Source organism: Atheta coriaria, unplaced genomic scaffold, assembly GCF_025399875.1.
Source record: "Atheta coriaria isolate IRGN ID8LTWV9N9 unplaced genomic scaffold, Caltech_Dcor_3.1 hic_scaffold_4_pilon, whole genome shotgun sequence".
Classification (NCBI taxonomy): Eukaryota; Metazoa; Arthropoda; class Insecta; order Coleoptera; family Staphylinidae; genus Dalotia; species Dalotia coriaria.
Window position 1 is genome coordinate 3,116,241 of NW_027045446.1, and position 20,106 is coordinate 3,136,346.

Sequence of the window (20,106 nt, forward strand, 5' to 3'; positions counted from 1 at the left end):
TTTCAATCTGCAATACTGCCTACTTATGCTCCGCAACCCTTTTTGTGCGGATATTTTTGTTTTAGACGTAAATGTTACACAGACCAGGGGAAAATTGTGGTTATATCACACGGAAATTGATATTACACCTTCTCTCCTGAAGATTGAAAAAGTTTCGAATTTAATTGAAAGTTAACTTTAATAGACAATTTAAATTTTCCACCTTTTCAATATTCTGTTGCTATCTGTGTCTACATTATCAAAATATCACCCCAACATTTTCAAGTGAACAATGTGCTGGGGAAATTAAAAGCGAAAAACAAAACTTTGGGTAACTAGTTTCCGCATCGCATCTCGCGCTATTCTATTACCGTGCAAAACATTGCCAACAGGTTTCGAAATTTTCAATTTTCCGGAACAATATAATATGTAACTTACGAACTCATCTCGTGCTTTCCGCACAAGACGATCATTAAATGCAAATACAACAAATAAATGCGCTTTATAAGAACTCTCCGCTTTTATTATTAGTGGAAAATGAAAATTAATTATATTTATATTCTTCTAGAGAAAAAGAAATTCTAGGAACTTGCGTAATTGCTCTTGTCAATAATAAGAGTTAATATAAAATAGGAGAAAATATTCAATGCGTAAATAAAATTTTTGATGACATTTTTTCACCGGATGTTTTCGCAACTGAAATTTGTCGTCCTATTTGTATCAAAAACAAACAAAAAAGACACAATTTCCGTTGTATAACGTTGAATAAAAAAAAAAACGTTCTGAAAATATACGACGAAATTCAATTTGATTTGATCCCCTCGAAAGTATATTAAAAGCTAGTCTCGCAAGCTAATTCGTGTTGGCTTATGTATTCTCTTGTTTTTTCGAGTGTTTGGGCGGTGTTTTCAGCGCGCTTCGAGTGTTTAATCAACAAAGACCGGAACGGCTTTCAAACGGCCCTCTTCTCTGTAGCCAGTTGTAATGTGGCCGATGGTATCGTTAACTTGCAAGTCGGAAAAGCCCGCTTTTTCAAACAATGAACGCACATGTTTGCACTCTTCTTTTCATTGCCGCGCGTTGCTGCAACCTAACGGATGTAAACCAAATGTAGAAAGTACTTTCGCCCTTGCCCGCGCAAATACCTCCACAAAAGCCTTTCTGGCGCGTTTGTTCGCTCCTTCCGGCGCTGTTGAGACGCACGAGGTCCTTGCTTCTTGTGCGGAGAAAGAATTATTGCATGTAAAAAGAAAACCGTTTATGAGCGTTTTAAGCCGCGCGCACAACACGAACAACAGCAGGACTTAAAAGGCCCGAGTGGCAATTTCGGGTGCTTGCAGTTAATATAATAATAATGAAGGCGTATGGCACTCGGTGCGCTGCTCGCGGTCATAATTATAACATTGTAACGACAGTGATTCCATTAAACTATGTAAACTCATTAGGCGCGCGCTTCAGGTGCGCGATGGGGTGTAATTTAGTTGGCTCGTGCCAGCGCGGTCCGTCCGCTTTTAGGGATTAGGTGCGTATGTAAATTACACACCAACACCTAACGGCGGACTGGTCGGGGGATAGCTTCTAACAGAATTACAATACCCAAGCAGTTACTTTCTAGGATGTACTTTGTATAAAGAGAACGGAAACGTGTCCTCAGAGGCGGGAAGCATGTGGATGTTGTATATTGAACGTGAATAGATTCGAACAACAAGACAAGATGGTCTAAAAGGTGTCTTTAGAGAGGATTCAGGAAGGTACTTGCCTTCAAAGCATCCTAGAATATCCAAGAACCATTACTTAGGTATCTAGGATACGCAATAAATAAAAAGTTATCTCAACTTAAATTCAGCAAGTAATAATTACTAAAAACAACAAGAAGAACGTGTCCATGAATAAATTGAAACTTTTAAAGGTCATGTACTGTTACCGTAACATGACACTGTGACATCACCCACCACAACAATGACGGGTTATTAGAAAGCTGCCAACTTGTAGCAATCACTGATAGCTCCTCCAAACTTCGAAATGCATGACCGAAACTTTAATACTCTAGACACTGGAAGCTTTATTAAGGAGGTAGGTGACTTGTTAGATGTATCTGCTAATATTTAGTACGTCGCTGCTTGTGGTTTTGCAGCATAGTGACATCGGCGGTGGCGGTGGTCTCGTGACGCGCGAGGATCTCGGTTTCCCCAAAGCCGGAACGCTGCACGGTCGATGTATAATTTCGGCGAACAAGAATTCAATTTAGCCGAACACGGTGGCAAGTTTTTGTTTTGGGGCTTTATTGCTTTACGAAAATACCAACCCTTCTGTTTACACTCAGAAATATCTAAAGGACTATGAGAAGCATGCTTTTTTATGAATTATTTTCGATCCCGCAGATGATTTTCATGTTTTTAATAGCTTATGTGGTAGAAACTTTCCCGTTGATTAAGAATTTTCAATCCGTTCCTCGCTATCTCTTTTAGTTTACAAGATATTCGCAAAAGAAAAAAATCTCCGAAAAACATGATAAAAACGCTCCTTCAATAGTTTTAATCACTATTTCTAAACCTTTACCCAAAGAAATTTATATAGTACTTTATTATCTTGACTTATTAAGAATTTACCATAGATTATAAATCATCAAACCGTTCCCCTCTATCTCTTTTAATTTACCAGATATCCACGGTTTAAACATCACAAATAATGTGAAAAATTAAATTAAATTGCATTGTGAAGATTTTTACTAATAATTTACTATTCAAATGTATTAAAATCTTTATTTACACATGAACACACTGTATAGCTAATTACGAAATGTGTTGTCATACACTTTCACCAATTTACAAGTCTTGTGATGTTCCAACAGTCACAAATACCACACGGCCACAGTCGAAATCACAAAATTAACATACATCAACTGAGCGCACGGGGAAACGCACAATTCTACTTCTAATTCAACTTCTACATCAACTTTCGGAGCACATTACGCAAAACCTTCGCGCATAATGCGTGCAAAGTGCTCCACATCGTTCGCAGCGCGCCCGTTCGTTATCATTAGGTAAATTAAGGTCAATATAAAGTCATAGCACACCATGAAATCGTCCATCAAGTCGAGGCGCCGAAATTATTTGTATAACGTCGCGAGTTCGCGCTCAAACAAACAATATTTATATACCGATATTGTGTCCGCAATATAATTATTACTCTCACAAACGTTATTTGTTTAATCAAATATGTACGTAGGTAATTTTATTTAGCAATCAAAATTATAACTTTTAATCAATTTGCCATTGTACTATTAAAATTAATAAAACATATTCATATTTTATTTTCATTGTGATTATATTTTGTTGATTCAAGCAAGGTGTATCGATAAAAAAATTAATATAAATACGCCAAGTGCTGAATCAACTTAAAGTTGATTCCAGTGATATCATATCAGAATTGAAAACAAACAAAATCAACAAATGATTAGATTACGAATAAAAATACAATCCACGCACCAATAACATCAATAGTTCTGATCTTATCAGGTGTAACGTATGTGTAATTGATGAGTAAAACGTACTGTTAATAGAAATATAAATCGGAAAGGAATGCGATTGACTCACCGTGTCCAAATTAAACAAAGAAGACACCTTCTTAATGAACCCAACCTCCTGCGTCTTCTTTTTCTTCCTCGTCGTCATTTTAGTCAAAATAATTTATCGTAAATTTAATTCGTCAGAGTTGTAAACGTGAACATGAACTAAAAGTATAAAAAATGGACCAGAATTCAATAGTGAATGGTTGAAAACGAGAACAAAAACGACAGCGAGAGTTCGTGATGCAATAAAGAATAAAAATCAAACAAACTCCGACACGGTACGACTTCATGTGTTGTGCAAGCGTATCATGTTTTGTTACATTTTGTTTGCTTATAGTTTACACTGCCAGAAATACCAAAGTAGACTAAACTAACATTTAAATTAACTGCTCGAAGAAAAATTATTTACGGACTAATGTTATTGCATTTACGCATTGTATGTTGCTTTAACTAGTCATTAGTATATTCGTTTTCATATTTATTTTCATATCAGATTTCAATTTTCTACAAAAAAAATTAAAAAACAAAGAAAATCGATTTTTAGTTCATTTTTTGAATTTTCTTCGCAGAATACGTTATCCATTGTTAATAAAATATTATTTTGAATTGCAGATATTATATTATGCGTTGTTTTTCATAAATACTCAGCTTTAAGACAAGGCGCATTGACTTAAGTAAGTTGTATGACCATGAGTCATTGACCATGGCATTAACCCTTCTTCTCTCGATATTCCTCTTCAGTTGTGCCACAACACAGCCGGCTTTCATAGAATAAAATAGATAATTACTTAATATGTGTTAAAGCAGCGCTTGCGTCCGCTTCGCACAGCATGCTAAACGTGATGAAACACGAATGCCAGCACCAGTTCCATAATCGGTGAGGTTCTAAGCATGTATGGTGAGAGAATGTGTAGAATGTGATAGTGCAAACAGAAATGGATCTAAATATGAATACCATTAAACGTAAGGCATATTTAGGTGGATGCATATGAGAGATATGAAAAGAGTCCGTCCCTGGGTGCGGATGTGTACCAGCAAGGTTGCCGCTTGCCCAACCGCAGCGAGACCTGCCGACCGGTGATATGCGATACACCTTCGACCTGTTCCGAGTGGGTGTGGGCCCTCGAATGATACGAAAGCCAAGCCACAGACAAGATATCTAATTGGAATTTAAAGTTTCGGACTTAAATTTTAATCAAATGCCAATCCAAAACGTAAATCTTGATTTCTATTGGAGGTTATGTCATGCAAGCGCATCTTTGAAACTCCTGCGTATTCTGACAGTTCTGGCCCAAACCAAAATGTAAACAGTAAGCACACACCACCCACAACAACCATGAACCACCGTGCACAAAGTTTGCTCGCTTATTAATTCATAGCATCGCGATACTCACATTGTTTGATACCAAATTAATCATCCTGCGGGTGTGGGCGTTTTTCAGTCCCGAAATTTCGTCAGATATGATAAAATTAACCACTTGTTACCATCGCGGTAATAGTAGACACGCCGATGTACAACTTTTGCTTATTTTCTTGATAACACATCACATAATCGCCGGGCAGGTGAGTAGAACAACATTGAGAACACTTTTACGTAAATAATTTAGGAACATTGCACAAAACTCGCACGCACGAAACGCGTTACACAACACGAGCAAACATAATACACGCCGGCGGACCGAAAAAACGAACGCGAGATTTTTTGGGGCTTCGGTTTCGTTTCAGTCGGAAACCTGCGAGCGCGAGTGTAACGACATTTTAGGACCACTTGTTCAGCGGCTTCGACGCAGCGCTAGCTTGATGCCGTGGACTGAGCATGCGCAGAGTACTCTAGCATTATCGTTAAGTGGCTTCACACGATACCAACGCTCACGAGCGTTCACGAACGCGCAGCAAGTTGAACAGCGGCGAGTGTAGACGACTTCGTACGAGTCGACTTAAATTCAAAGTTATGATGCGTATACTTGGCTGCCTATGACACGACTGCTCAAAATGTTCCCACTTTGAATTCGGAGGTATAAATATGACCTATTTGTAGATATCGAACCAACGAACACACAATCAGTGCGATGTCATGTGACCGTTTAATATTCGATTTTTTCGCCGCGGAAAGATTGTAAAGAGAAAATCGGATAATGGTTCGATACGTTAACGTCGTAAAAGTCTCATGGCCGCGCGGATAAAAACGAGTGGGCGACTTTTATCAAACCATTTTCACACACAAACACACCAACGCGAAATATTCATGCAAAACGTACGAATGCATAATTTCGACTTGTGTTTGCGACATCGGCATCCGCCGGGAATGAAACCCGATTAAATTTCAATTCAGTTTTCCGATCCGGTGATCGGCGGCGGCGGAGGTAAAGCCGTTCGCTCGAACGCAGGTGCGAATCGCGCGGCGAACGCTTTGCTTGCAAAATAAATTTTCGCCACCGTCGGCCCACCTGCCGCACACCCCCACATATGCATAATATAGCGCATTCGTAAACGCGGTTCTCGTGAAATATGAAATTCACACGGCCTAACATTCTGGCGTTACTTATAGGGAGTTATGGCCGACGAGTCGTAAACGCAAGTGTAGAAAACGCTTGCTTTCACAAAAAGTTGTACGGCACAATAAAATGGGAATCGGAGCGCTGAAATGTACTAAAACGCATGCATTATAAAAAAATCAAAGATCAAAGCCAAATATCGCGTGATATTTACGTTTGACAGAAAATATTTCATCGAAAAATATTGCAACTGCAATACGTCTATAAATACCGCTGAAATAAAAATCATGTAACACGTAATATTTTACGTTATTACAGGTTTCATTTGATTTTTCATGTAGAAGTGAAGTTTCTTAATGCATAAATGACAACAGCCGTTGTGTAATCGCCTATCATTCGACTGTTACTAACGCAATTTCATCGAAACCTAATACTTTATTTTTCAGCACGCCCATAATAATCCATATGTACATTCCGATCTATGTCGACACAATCGATGCAATCAGAGCCGGGAGTCCAATTAGAAGCAATTTGATTGCATGTTCGACATTGTTTCGACTGTCAGAGGCATCAATACTGCACAACACTATTGATCCTAATCGTAGTTGGTAATCAATTGGTTTGTAGTGGCCGATTTCAATTGAAATTCGGCTATTATATTTCCAAGAAATATTCAATACGCACGCATCGATTAATTATATCAAAAGCTACTTGTATCCAACATGTCCTGGTTTAATTATGAAGAATGACTTGCGCTGACAAAGTGTTTTCACATTTTGGATTCCCTAATGAACAAGGGTTTTGTATCAGGTCTATGAGCTGGTACTCATCTGTTTATCTCCAGACACGCGGAGGCTTTCATCCGCTTCGTCATTAGCCAAAACGGCGTTTTGGGGTTTGAAAGGCCGGCGATAAGTTAAAATGTTCAAAATTTGCGAGGGCTAAAGATAGAAGATTAACTCGGCAAATTATCCCCACCGGACAGAGGATACAATAGCGTGTTCGAGGAAGCACAAGATTAAGGATCAATATTATTCTAGGCTTTATATGTTTGCGAGTTCAAACGGTTTGTTTATATTGAGTAATAAAAGTTACTTACTTGATCACTGTCGTTGCCCTGCCAGCTGTCAGTAGCCTGAAACAAAAGGAAAATTTTAGTTTCAGCTTATTCAAATGAAGCCATAGGGTTAATGCTAATTGGTTCGCACCAACCCCCACTCCACTTGAGAGCAAGTGTTAAAAGTTAAGGATAATGACAGAATCGCACCACATCACATTACGAGCCCTCCTCGAAATGCTTCCGCTAACCGTTAACACAATTCGGGGTTGAGAAGCTGTCAATGCGTATTCGATGCGAAACAGTCGAGATCGGTTTCCTCTTAATTACACATCGCGCCATAATTAATTATCCCGTGAGTCGAACGCCGGCGCTGACTGTAAGTGAATTCCGGGGGCAGCGTGCCGATGTATCATTCGGCCGGAATGTCGACGAAGCACTTCGAGTGCTGGATTCCAGTCACATTTGCATTGGAGGCCTTTATGCAAAGCGGGTGTTTAGTTTTCGAAAGGTCATCCCAGACCGGCCACTACGCGGTTTGGATATTGCTATCCGCAACCAAATTCATATTTAGATCTGCATAACATTAGGATTCGAGAATAGAAGAGAAGAGAAGGAGGATGAGGAGCACAGGCTGGTCATGCGAATAATTTGTATCTGAATTAGGCGGAGAGCTAGATTTAGGGTAATTTATTTGTTTCGCAAGTGTCCAAGCAATAAATCCATCAAACTCCGCCGGCAAATACCTTAACAAGTCATCAAAAGTGATTATATTTTAGGTTTGTTGCCGAAAACGCTCGCAAAGACAAATTCCGACACTGAAAACAATTGATGTACATATTCTGTTGTTGCATGCAGACGTAATTGTTATGCTCGTTTTGTCTGCGCGCACAAAACCGACCATTAATCATAATCGCGACGGAACCGAATTTGAAATACGACCGCGCGCGCTTTCCTCTCTGCACACACAAAACAATCAAGCGAATCGCGTGACTGACGAGCAGACAATGCTGGAATTTGTAAGTGAACCGACGCCTGCTTCGGCAAAATCTGACGAGTTCTCACCAGTAACAGCCAGAACAAACGTTTACAACTGCTTAAATAACTCGCATTGCTAGCGAATTGGCAATGAGGAATTACCGAAGGCAGCAGCACTGTCGTCATTAATAATTGAGTTCGATTTTAAGCTATTGCCACCCCCGCTTGGCTGATTGATTAAAAGGGGAAGTAATTAGATTGATAATCAGCCGCGACAGAATTGTTAGTCTTTGCACTTGACATGAATCCCTTATAATTAATTAGAAACCGGAAGTTTAATAACTGATTCTGACTTCTTTTTTAGATTACATTTTTAAACAAAAGAAAATCACACTAAAACCTATTGGTTTATGCACGCGAAAAAAAACATAACTGATGCTCATATTTTCTCCTTCTGTCCGCGAGAGCGCAAATTCAGGCAATATTTTTTCATGATATTTGAGCTCGCGTTTATTTCCACCAGCTCGGTGGCCCAATCCCTGCATAACACACTACGCGCCCGGATTACGTATTACAGCACTGTGCGACAAGCAACAGTCGCGAAAATCGGGCGAAACAAGAATGGGACAAGGAAGCGTGGCGAGTGCTAATGGAGGTTTAATAATCCGGCCCGGATTCGTTTTCCCGCATTTCCGCCAAGCCGCCCCCGCATCGGCACAGCAATAAATGGACTTTTCACGTCGCGCAAGGCACGCGTATTTTAATTTACGTGCAATCGTGCATTCATCATCACTGCAACGGCGCGAAAACAATAAAACCGACAAAATTATACTCCTTAAATCACATGACAAGATTTATGTTGATCCAAACAAAAAATTTCAATTTTTATTCAAATGCAAAACGAAACATCCGATAAAGATTTAAAACTTGTGCATAAAATTGTAGATGGTCTGGGTTGTTATTAAAACCATCTTGCGGTTGAATATATTCAATACAGAATCATCTCAAACTATACTTTCTTGCTTGAATACATTTCTTCTATTTTGTCTTGTTTCAGGCATATTTTTTGCGTCGGTTTAGAAGTTTTCCGCATATTGCGAACCATTCAACGAGTACGAATCCGAGACGACGGCGCTGCGACGCTCGTTATCCTTCCAACTTTTGCATTCCCCAATATACTTATATCCCTGTAGCTGCAGGATGGGGTAATATTTACGGACGACTTGTTTGTTCAATTTGTACCGACAATATATATCTATATATACAACGGAAATGGTAACGACGCGCCAAATCACGCTGAATCCATAAAAAATCAATCGATTCGACTTTGCGCGATGAAAATAAACGCAAAAATAACTGAAATCTAAAATTTAAAATAATACTACGTACTTACTATGAATGTGGTTTTATAAAAACAGTTTATTCTTAAACTTTCGTCTGTTTTTTTCTTGAATAGTAATTCAAGTGGGAAATTTATATTCCTACTTGTCCCTCGCGCATAATGTTATTAGTGACTATAAATACGGAAGCCGTTGTTTGTTCTTCTCGCGTGTAAATAATGGAAGGCCCTCTGGCTTAGTAACACTTGAGCAGTTCATTATGTGGCTCCTGGAAGGCCGCCGCGTCGCGGTGCAACAGCGTGCTGATACCCGGGCTTCGAGAGAAGTCTCCCCCGAACCCACGTCCTATGCTTGGGTAGTTAAAACGGGAACAGTCAAGGATAATGGCAGGCGCAAGGAGAGCGCGACAAACGACTCGATGTGTGTTACCATAGATTGTAAATAAAGACATCTCTTTGCCGCCACGGATAAATTTTACATTCTACAATTTCAACAACTGAATAGTTGTTTTTTTCTCAAGAGATTTTCATGGGATGAAAAGCCTTGAAAACACTCGTTAGCGCTATCGTTCTGAATTTCTTGCGATGTTGATTGTGCGCTTTGCGCAATTATCAATGAAAATACAAACGAGCTGGAATATGGAAAGCAGCGTTTCTCGCATTGTCTGTGTATCATGTTTTGTCTGCTTCCTGACACGAGTTTCTTATAAATCCTTTAGTTTTGTGCTTCATTGTGATTTTCCAGCGCCGCACGATGTTATTGCAGCCCGTTGGCGCTGAAATTTCGTCTTTGACAAAGCCGTAACGCTTTAATAAGCCGTTATTTTAATGAATCCCGCAAATATGCGCAGTTGAAATTTGAAAGAACAGACACAGAACACCGAGCGCACACACAATTTCGGTCCTGTTTTTACATCAAAAGGATACTTTTGTTTCCAGCGCCGCGTTTGTAGGCGTCGCGCATTCAAACTTTTCCACGTTTTCCACATTTTCCACGTGTTTGCCTTGAAATTTATTACTTTTATTATATCGCACACTCTGTGTGCACCTTTACGCCGGAATTCTCGCATTCTTACATTTCACGTGTCTCGGAATTACGCAGATACGTTGAATCTCGACACATGAACAAATTCCGTACGAGACAATGATATTTCAAAGCATTACTGAAGTGCACTGAGGAATTATCACTTGTGGGTGGTCTAGAGACGAATTTTGATTGTAATGGACGCACTGGATGGAATTAATATGCTGACTACCGAGCGTATTAATTTTAGCTGATGTCGCACTGTTGATTCTTGGAGAAAATTGCATTTGTGGGTGTGCTAAAGGCAAACATAATCAAAGTACCTTGTTAATTAAATGCTGCGATGGTGTCTAATTACCAAATGATCACAAACTACAGGAAATTGAATATTGCGCTATGAAATATTATATTTTTAAATTTCTTGTTGTACCAAACTTCCGATATGTGATACTATCATCACATCAGTTAGTTAAAACAATGAAACCTGTGTAAATAGAGCGTACAACGCAGCATGACTAAGCGCTCATTCAGTGGAAAACACTGATTGATCAGATAAAACGATAATAATTTTAAAAAAATGCAATTTTACAAACTTTAAAAGCTCGAAAACATATTTTGCAAAGAATTGCATGTTGCATCTTTTAACTTTCTTTATTTCTTGTTGGTTTTGTTCAAGTCTTTCGTGCTCTGCAAACTTGCACTATAAAAATTAAATTTTAAATAACGCCTTTTCTTCTTCGTTCGTTGCTTTGGAGTTTTTGCACTCCACGCGACTAAATGCTTTCCTTGTAAGTCTACAACCAAGCCCGGAATGGCATGGAAGTAAATATGACCCATGAGACCAACAAATACTCGCCTGCTCGACCTTTCCTGCTACTTTCCTGCGCCGTCTTGCGGCACCGTACAAACTGAGTGGCATAAATGATGAATACAATTTCATAACACTGAGCAGAACACGCCGGGTCACCGACAATGCGAATGTTTTATATCGCGCGCATGCCGACACGGACGAAATAGAATTTTCGCCGAAATGATAATAATACTCAGAGAAATGAGGTCGAAATGAGAGAACAACGAGCAGTCGAAAACCCTCACGTTTCACGAACTTTACTTTTCCTTCTTTAAACCTATTTCTTTTTGCTACTCTCTTGGTATTCGGAAAAAAAGGGAAAACATCCGAGAGTAGAATTTGAATTAATAATCCAGATTACACTGTTTACTTCGCATCGCAATGCGTGACTACGTACGAGGAATAGACTATTAAGTTCAATTTCTAATAAGTTGGAAAAATGCATATTTCCATGCGATAAGACAAAAGCTCTACTAAAAACTTAATAATGCCCATTATTTTACAGCGTAATAGCGACGGATGAAAACGTTTTCTGAACTAATGTGCCCATTACGTTGAAATGTCTGCACCAAGCAGTACCAGCTAGCGTGGGTTTAATCGAAGAGGTGGGCCAGACAACCATTGAAAGTAATCGGTTATTATTTTGTACTTTTATACAAGAAATTCAACTTGCACGGAAATAATTTCAGTTAATTTGTTTTCACTGATTTAATTGTCGTTGTCAAATAAATTTTACTGCGTAATTTTATTTTCATACTGAGATGTAAGTTAATTAACCTTTGCGTTGAGAATGGCAATGATTAATTGGCTGCAATAACGTAAAGAGACGCATTTCTTAAATTTTAATGAGAGCCCGTTTGCTGATATTTCCGAGAGCAAAAAGTTAATTAGTTGCTGACTTTATGTCCCGCCTTGTTTATGCTCCTGCTAAAAAGTTGGCGCGCCACGCCAACAAATTATTATCATTTCATTTACAGACTGTTTGTTATTGCAGATGAGCACAATTCACCCTCCTCCCATGCATGTGTGCGTAAATAAAATTCAAAAAACGTTCCAGGCAGCAAATAAATACGTTCAAATTAAGTTTGTCAGATGAAGCGATGTGCGAATGCGCTTTGTTTTCGCAAAACGGGAGTTAATTCGAAGAAAATTAAGCGGCAGGGCGGCAACTTGCACGTTTTAATTTTATAAACAAATTTGCGCTTCAATTAGCATCGCTTCATCTCGCCATCGGGCGGTTGCCGTACGAAAAACTCGTTATTGTCGTTTGTGCATGGTTAAATTTGTTTGGGCTGGCAAACAACGCGCAAAAATGCGAATGCGGGGCACATTTTTTCTATTTGCACTCGTCACGAGCTAATCTTATCAAAGGCTACCAAGCGAATGGTAAAAAATGTCTGTCGCCGCCAAACCAGCAGGACCACCGCCATTACCGCCTCCGCCGGCCTGATGTAGGTGCGTTCGTTCTCGTTTTCGCGGTAATAAATTTCGCGAATCTCGATATAATCCGGCGGAATTTCGGACACGCGCGCCGCAAATAAATACGAAAGCCAGCATTCCCCGAATGCCAACAACAAGAAAAACATTCGGCAAACCTCACAAAAAACATCAACAACCCGCGAAACAAAAAAGCTGCAAGCGAAAAAATAAATGAGAGCGAGGAAGGAAAAGATGCGGAACATGTTGCAGGCACATTATATGTTTTGTTTAAAAGTTAATTTGGTTAAATTGCCTGGCAAAAGTTTTTATATTAGTTCGCAAACTTGGCCTGTGGCTGCGCGCTGCGACACATTGCGGCATCAAACGAAAAATGACCGCCGAAAAAATACAATCGTCAAACACACACAATAAAAATAGTATCATGATATTGATGTGTTTTAATAACATTGTTCTCCAAACTTTAGTCAATTTAGTGAGTAGCAACTACGAGTACAACTGCAGTTTGGTTAAAATTTATGTGGCCTTGCAATATGCACAATATTCAGCGCTTTCGGCCATTCCCGAAGTTATATTAAACTGTGTATTCACAGTAGTTTTAAGGAGTATCATGAGCATATATCATGGATGAATTTATGCGCACATACCAGCATTGGCCATCGCACCATGAGATAAACTTTCGCCCTGCCGAAGAAGCGCAACCGTCGAAACTTTTTGAACTTCTTATTGTTGAAGCCCATAGCTTTTCGTCCTTGCGCTGCACTTGATTTTTTCTTTGCACTTGTTTTAATTGTATGAATTTAAGCGAATGTACCACTTGAATATTAAACGCAACATTTTTTGTATATTTTTCGACACAAAATTCAAAAATTTATGTATTTTTTTGCTTTTGTTTAATAAAAATTTCTAAATAAAATGTTTATTTAGTAGCACGTGGTTTATAGGAGCGTGATATTACTTTGCGAAGTATTTTGCTTCCAGGACCTCTTTCCGAGGCGGCGTGCGCGCGAATACTGACGGATGCTGGATGCGACTTGAGCGTTCAGCGCCTGGTGGCGGCGGCGGCGCTCGAAACGGGACGCTTTTGCCGCCTCCGCCACCGCTGCCGCATCCGTCGCGTTCTAATACGGGACGAAAACGCATATTTACCTTAACGTTTACCCAATTACCGTAAAGCGGGACGGCGCCGCCGTTGTAAAATTCTTACGCTAGACGTGACTCGTTACGTTTACATCATCCCTAATGAATCTACCTCCGACGTTCCAGAAACTTCAATCTCAATGCGAGAATAACAAACTTTGATTGAAAATTATTCATTCTTTTATGAACGAAAATGAAAACGTCATTGATATGAAAATTAGGCCGCAAAAACAAAAGTTTACGGAATTAGAAAGTGGAAAATGTCTTGTATATATAGGACACGGAATTATTGCATATTAAAAAGGACTTACAAAATTGGATTAACGAAGGATGGGAAGCGAAACGCGAGGGACAAAATTTAATTCGGTTTTTGTATATGATGAGATTTAATCAAATACCAATCGATTGTTTCATTTTCGTATAAACACAAAGAAAATTGGAAAATGTCGAGCTCCAAGTCTTGATATTAAATTACCGAACTTGACTAGAACTCATAACATAAAATATTTACAATCTGCACGGTAACATTAAAAATATAGAAAAAAATCAAATGTGCAAATGATTAAACTTATTCGCACATCAAAATATGCAATTTTTTTTTAAATATCGAAAATAAATTATTTTGTCATAGAAAATATTATAGCAACAACCTATATCCTTCCTAAATGAAATTGAGCAATACATTTGTACTTGACATACACGTAGGTACTTGAAAAGATATCAAATATTGAACACGTTAGAAATGCTTGTTTGATCTCCAAAATGTAGCCGAAATAAATTCTAAAACCAAAATTCTAAATTCCAAATGTCTCATCCGGAGCGCAGAGGCGGGAAAAAACCGAGCGCGTGGCAGGATAAAGAATGGCCGAGTGGTAAACTCGGGCGGTAAAAGTGGAAAGTTATTAATCTCATTGGCGCCACTAAACGTTTGCGTTTTTCTTTTTTTCCGGCGATCCTTGCTCATGTTTCGTGTTGCGCGAGCGCTATTGCATTCTGTACACGCACTTTACTAGCGCGGAACGTGTTCCAACAGAATGTACTATGTTTTAATGGAAGAAATTGCAGCTTTAAAAACGATGAATTTTACAGCTTGTCTTGCCAGCGGCTGTAAAAATGTTGATACAACCTGTGAAATTGGAGCACATTTCGAAAAGAAATCATAAAGCACCGAAAAAAGTTTGTGTACACTTTAGAATGCGTAACTTTTGCCTCGCAACATGTAGATAAAGTGTGCTGGCGGATAAAGCACTTAACTATGATTTATTTTGACTCTTGGTGTGGAAAACTAACTAACAAACAAGCAAAAATATCTAAAAATAAACAGAAATGTATGTTATTCGTTGCGATTAAGACTTAAATTATAGGAAATTTATCTTGCCAGAGTTGCAACTATCAGCAATTTTAGTTCCGCTCTGATTTTAGTTAATTAGAACGTCAGGCAATTGTTTTCCTGCCTTCCTGATCCGCATCCTTGCACCCTCGCCTTCTTAACCTCATTCCCCTCTCCGTTGATTTTCTGACTTGACTTTCCATCGCATTCCAGCGGCGCTACGGCACGCGAGAATGTTTAATGGCGACATCACTAATAATGAAGTGAAATGTGCTTAATTCACACAAAATGCTCCGATCCGCCAGCTGATACCGCATAATTTCCCCGGAGTGCCGATTTCAACTCCCCATCGAAATGCTCGTGCCATGCGCGGAATGTGCAACGCATTGTAACCCAACCATAGTAAACTTGTACGCGAGTGATACGAGTGAATACGAGAACAATTTGAACGGTTTCGATTTCCAGTCATTTTCGGCATGTGCATGCGGCGCGTGCGGATGGCTATTATACCCTGCTATCTAATGTTGTCCGTCACATTTGCTGGTTATTATTATTATGCGCTGGTCGTATTTATTCGCACGCTGGCAGTGGTATTATGTGGTTGTGCAATGTTTGCAAGCTGCCACGGATGCTTCAGTCCTTGCATGTTCAATTTTCTATTGCCATCAGCGAAGCCTGTGTTTGATGCCCGGCGCGTCCACCGTATGGAACATTGGCATACAGTGAAGTGGCGAGCAAACAAACTATTTCAATGGTCGCACTAGTTGGACATTGCGACTAAATACAGAAATATATATTTACGCATCATGAAAAATTTCATTTATGCAGTGCAAACATGAAAAACAAAAAAAATTGATTGAAGTAAAAATTTTACGCTTTGCGTGTATTAACATCAGGCTTGTACACAATCGCTCGTAAATACTCTGTCAAACAAAGGCGACACACGAAATGCAAACAAATAAAAACGCGCAACGTTTGTTAATTGTTATAGCCCCACAACTTTTTTATATGTGGCATAAAAAACGAACAGTGACAAAAATAATCAAGCTTATTCGTATGCAGATTCGAAAATTACACATTCTCCTATCTAAAATTGGTCTATTCATACATAATAAATATTTTTTCAACGAATTGAAAATATGAAAAAAAAACAATTTTTGTTAATAAAATAATATGTAGAAATATTCACGATGTGAAACAAAACAGGCGCTGACGTGTTGATGCAATTTTATTATAAAAATTTGTAGCAAAATATTTCAAGTTGAGAATCAGGTTTTTATCAGTATTTTTACCCGTGTTAAAAGTTTCCCTTGCAGTTATTACTTTATTTATGCAGCGCAATCAGTATTGATGCAGGGATATAAAACGAGCTATAAAATTGTGTATAGGTAAAACGCAACGACGCGCGCATCCTTCTATCGTCTTTTTGCGATCTGTCGCATTGGGTTATAACCGAAATATGAAAAAAATCTTTCTGAACATCCATCGTAAAAAAGTGGCTCGTAAAACATCACTTTTATATATAAAATAATATTTAAAATACTCGCAAAAAATACGTAAATATGCAGACGAAAAAAAACTAGAAACATAATATTGAATTCAAAAAAATTGAATTACATTTATCAGAAATGTATTCAAAACACGAGTCGCTTTTTATATTCATGTTAAAAATAACTGATGACGCATGTCTCTACGGTCTGTATTCGCTATTACTTTTCCGATCTTTTCTACACATTCGAGATGAAACGGAGGCGAAGAACTACTGGGAAGTGCATTTCAAAGGTGTCAAACACGCATGACGTTCGATAATGGGTTTCGGCGATACAATCAATTTCCACTTCTATCGCTAAATAATAATGGCCACATATATCACGTTACGGAAACAATGGATCGGAAGATGGAGAAGACGGCTGAAGTGCGTACACATCCATATCAGACCGCTTCTCCCTGCGTGGCGATGAAAACAAGCAAAAAAGGAAGAAAGGATAACGGAGCTAAAGAAGAAATGAAACGCGTATTGTGTGTGTGAGTGCGTGTAGCAGACTGAAATGGAAAATTGAATGAAAGTGGTGTGCAGCGAGATGAGAGCCGAGGAGAAGAGAAGAAAAGCGTCGAGGCGAGGAGAGAAATATTCGATTACGACAACGGCAGATGCGAAAATGTTTGGACGCTTTTCCCACTCATTCTATACTGTAGAGGGGAGTAGAATCGTCGTTGTCGGCAAGCCGGATGTATATTGAAAATGAAGTTAAGATGTAAGCAGGATTTAAACGGGGCGCTATTTTGTCACGCCAAATGTTCAATCAAATTTTACGTCGTCGACATTGGGTGTCACATTATTTATATTTAAACGCAAAAAATAAATTCATTATTTTTTAGTTTAATAAATAAAATAAACAATTCAAAGTAAAGGTGCGAATGGTCTATCCTAGAAAATAATGTCCATGGGTGGAGAACTAATCAACGCGTAACGAGCAAAAACCTTTCACAGCTCGCGCTGGAACGCCGTCGCGAAGGTGATGATTTATTCGACAACAGGTTCAACCCCCAAATCAATTACTGATTGATTTTGTTTGCTTTTTCCATCAGCGCCGTACCGTCGTCCGCTCGAGGCGAATCGCAATTATATCGACAAACACTCCAACAGAAACACTTCAAGCAAATGGCACAACGTCGGAGGAAAAATTTACAAATTGAAAATTGTGCAACGCTTGCAAATCAAATAGCAAAAAATATTTAAAAATTAAAATCATTAGCGTTGCTAACGTCTGCTACACGTAGTGAAAAAGCAAAAATTTAGGCAATTTAAAAATAGTAGACTTCATTATCGTGGCATTGGCATTTTTATTTACTCAAGCTGATAAGAGGTGTAATGCGCTGTGTAGTGTATTTGCTTTTGCAAGGCAAGTGAAGGTGCGAAAATATTATTCATTGATAAAACACAAAAAATATTTTCGAAAAAAACGAAAGTGCAACAACCCATTCAGCAGATTAAATCAATATCGCTTTGTTAGCGCTGTGAAAATTGAAAATATCTTGTAATTCTCCTTTGGGGAGATTTAAAACTTTCGATTGTGTTTTTAAAGCATCTTGTTAACTCTTATAATGTCGATTTTGTGGTGTAATCCGTGCTGCGGAGAATTGCTATTGCAGCACAAAAAATAAACGAACGACTAAAGAAACTTGACGAAAAGGCAAGTTTTCTTATTGCCTTATCGCGCATTTCATTCCATTCATTTCACAGATTTTCCTGAAGGAAAAATAACAAAACCTACGAAGTCTTTTATCGCTTGAATTTTAAAACAATAAACCAAGGCCACTTATGTCTAAATCTCTGGTTTGAAAGAAAATCTGATTCCGAAGTCTTGAGAATGATTGTGAAGTAAGTAGAAGACGTTTCGACTTGTCTTCCGCTTTAAATTGATGTCATTTCAGGCACTTAAAACCGTAAAAGCCTGTCGCGTGAAAGCTAAATGCCGATCGCCTGCAAGTGGCATCAGTCATTCGTCTAGAGTTTTACTGGTCTAAGACCAGAAGACATTTTAACTTGGATCGAAAACTATAGAGTAAATCCTCACAAAAAAAAGAAAGGGTTATATTCCACTTGACTGATTTACAATAGAAATAAAGTCTAGTCGTGAAGTGCACTGCACTATAATTTTTTTCTTATTTTTACAAATGATAATCGTCTGCTTGCTTACCCGTCTCGTTGGTGTGCCATCACCGTACGTGGCGTACGTCGCGATAATGGAATCAAAACGCACCAACTTCTTCGGTGTGTGCTTGCGGCGCGGACACAGCGAGCACATCTTATCGGGCGTGCGCAGGATCGGGGGCATTCTAGCACCTTGTCGATCCTTCCCGTTGGTGTTACAAGAACAACGCACTTGTTGCACGCGACTGCTGCGAAACCGCCGCACTTTGCCTGCGCTGATTACACAGTTGCCACAAAAAATCACTCCTCACAACTTCATCACAATCAATCAAATAAATCCTACTACCATATTAATAATATCACAACGTCATTTTCACCTCACACATGTGAAACACTAAAATATTTATTAAAAATTTAAATGTTTTGTTCACCAAACGTTGCAACACGTTGTAAATATAAGTATTCTCGCGAGGTACGAGTACGCTACGTTGGGAATTGTGTCGACGACTAGCATAACAACAATCTCAATGTTGTTTACTAAAAATTCGCCGCGATAAGGTCGGCGCTGCGATTTTCCGTTGTCGCGACGAGTTTGAAAGTACCGCCAGCGCCTCCTAGCCGGAAAAGCGCGCGGTTTTTAAGTTCAGTGCTACAGCCGCTAGAGCGCGCTAAACGGTTTTCCACGGCGTGGAAAATCGCCGCGTTCAAAACCTGTTGGATTATTGATTTTACGCGCGCAACGAGAAAACGTAAACAAACAAATAATTCACGTCTTGCAAAAAACACCTAAAGCAGATATTTATACTTAACTTTTGAGATTAATTAAAAGAATAAACTAATAATTAAACTTTTCCACTTTACTCAAATCTTACATAACATAACATAACTTATAAGTTTGCGTGATTTAGATGTTATTACATGGACCAACAAACAATTAAATATTTTCCAATAATTACTTGTTTAATTTGTCGCATGTAGAGGTAATTACTTTAGTTTTTATTTTGCGATTGCCTGGATTAGTTTAGCGAGACGGAACTGCTAACAAAATTGCGTGCCATTGGAAGACTTATTATTGTCACGTACTCACAAATGTGCACAATATGCATGAATATTAAGAGCGACGACGCGTTGCGCAACTGTAATTAGCGGGAACGCACGTGCACGGTTTTAAGAAAAACGTTTGTTAATTATTTCCAACACGTTGTGCTGATAGCTAACTTTCGGATTTGCAATAATTACCATAGAATTAAA

General features: G+C 38.8%; 1 protein-coding gene across 9 annotated transcripts in view; it reads right to left on the reverse strand.

Moving 5' to 3' along the window:
• dlg1 (discs large 1) overlaps window positions 1–20,106 on the reverse strand; it is a 142,891-nt gene that overhangs the window by 25,094 nt on the left and 97,691 nt on the right. For 7 of the 9 annotated variants that reach the window (XM_065301701.1, XM_065301694.1, XM_065301695.1 and 4 more), the window contains one exon: window positions 7,145–7,180. In XM_065301701.1, coding sequence (XP_065157773.1) covers window positions 7,145–7,180 — 36 coding nt within the window. Of the gene's footprint in view, window positions 1–7,144; window positions 7,181–13,377; window positions 13,486–18,901; window positions 19,250–20,106 lie in introns of those variants that run through there. The other 2 variants (XM_065301699.1, XM_065301700.1) reach the window with 2 other exon arrangements.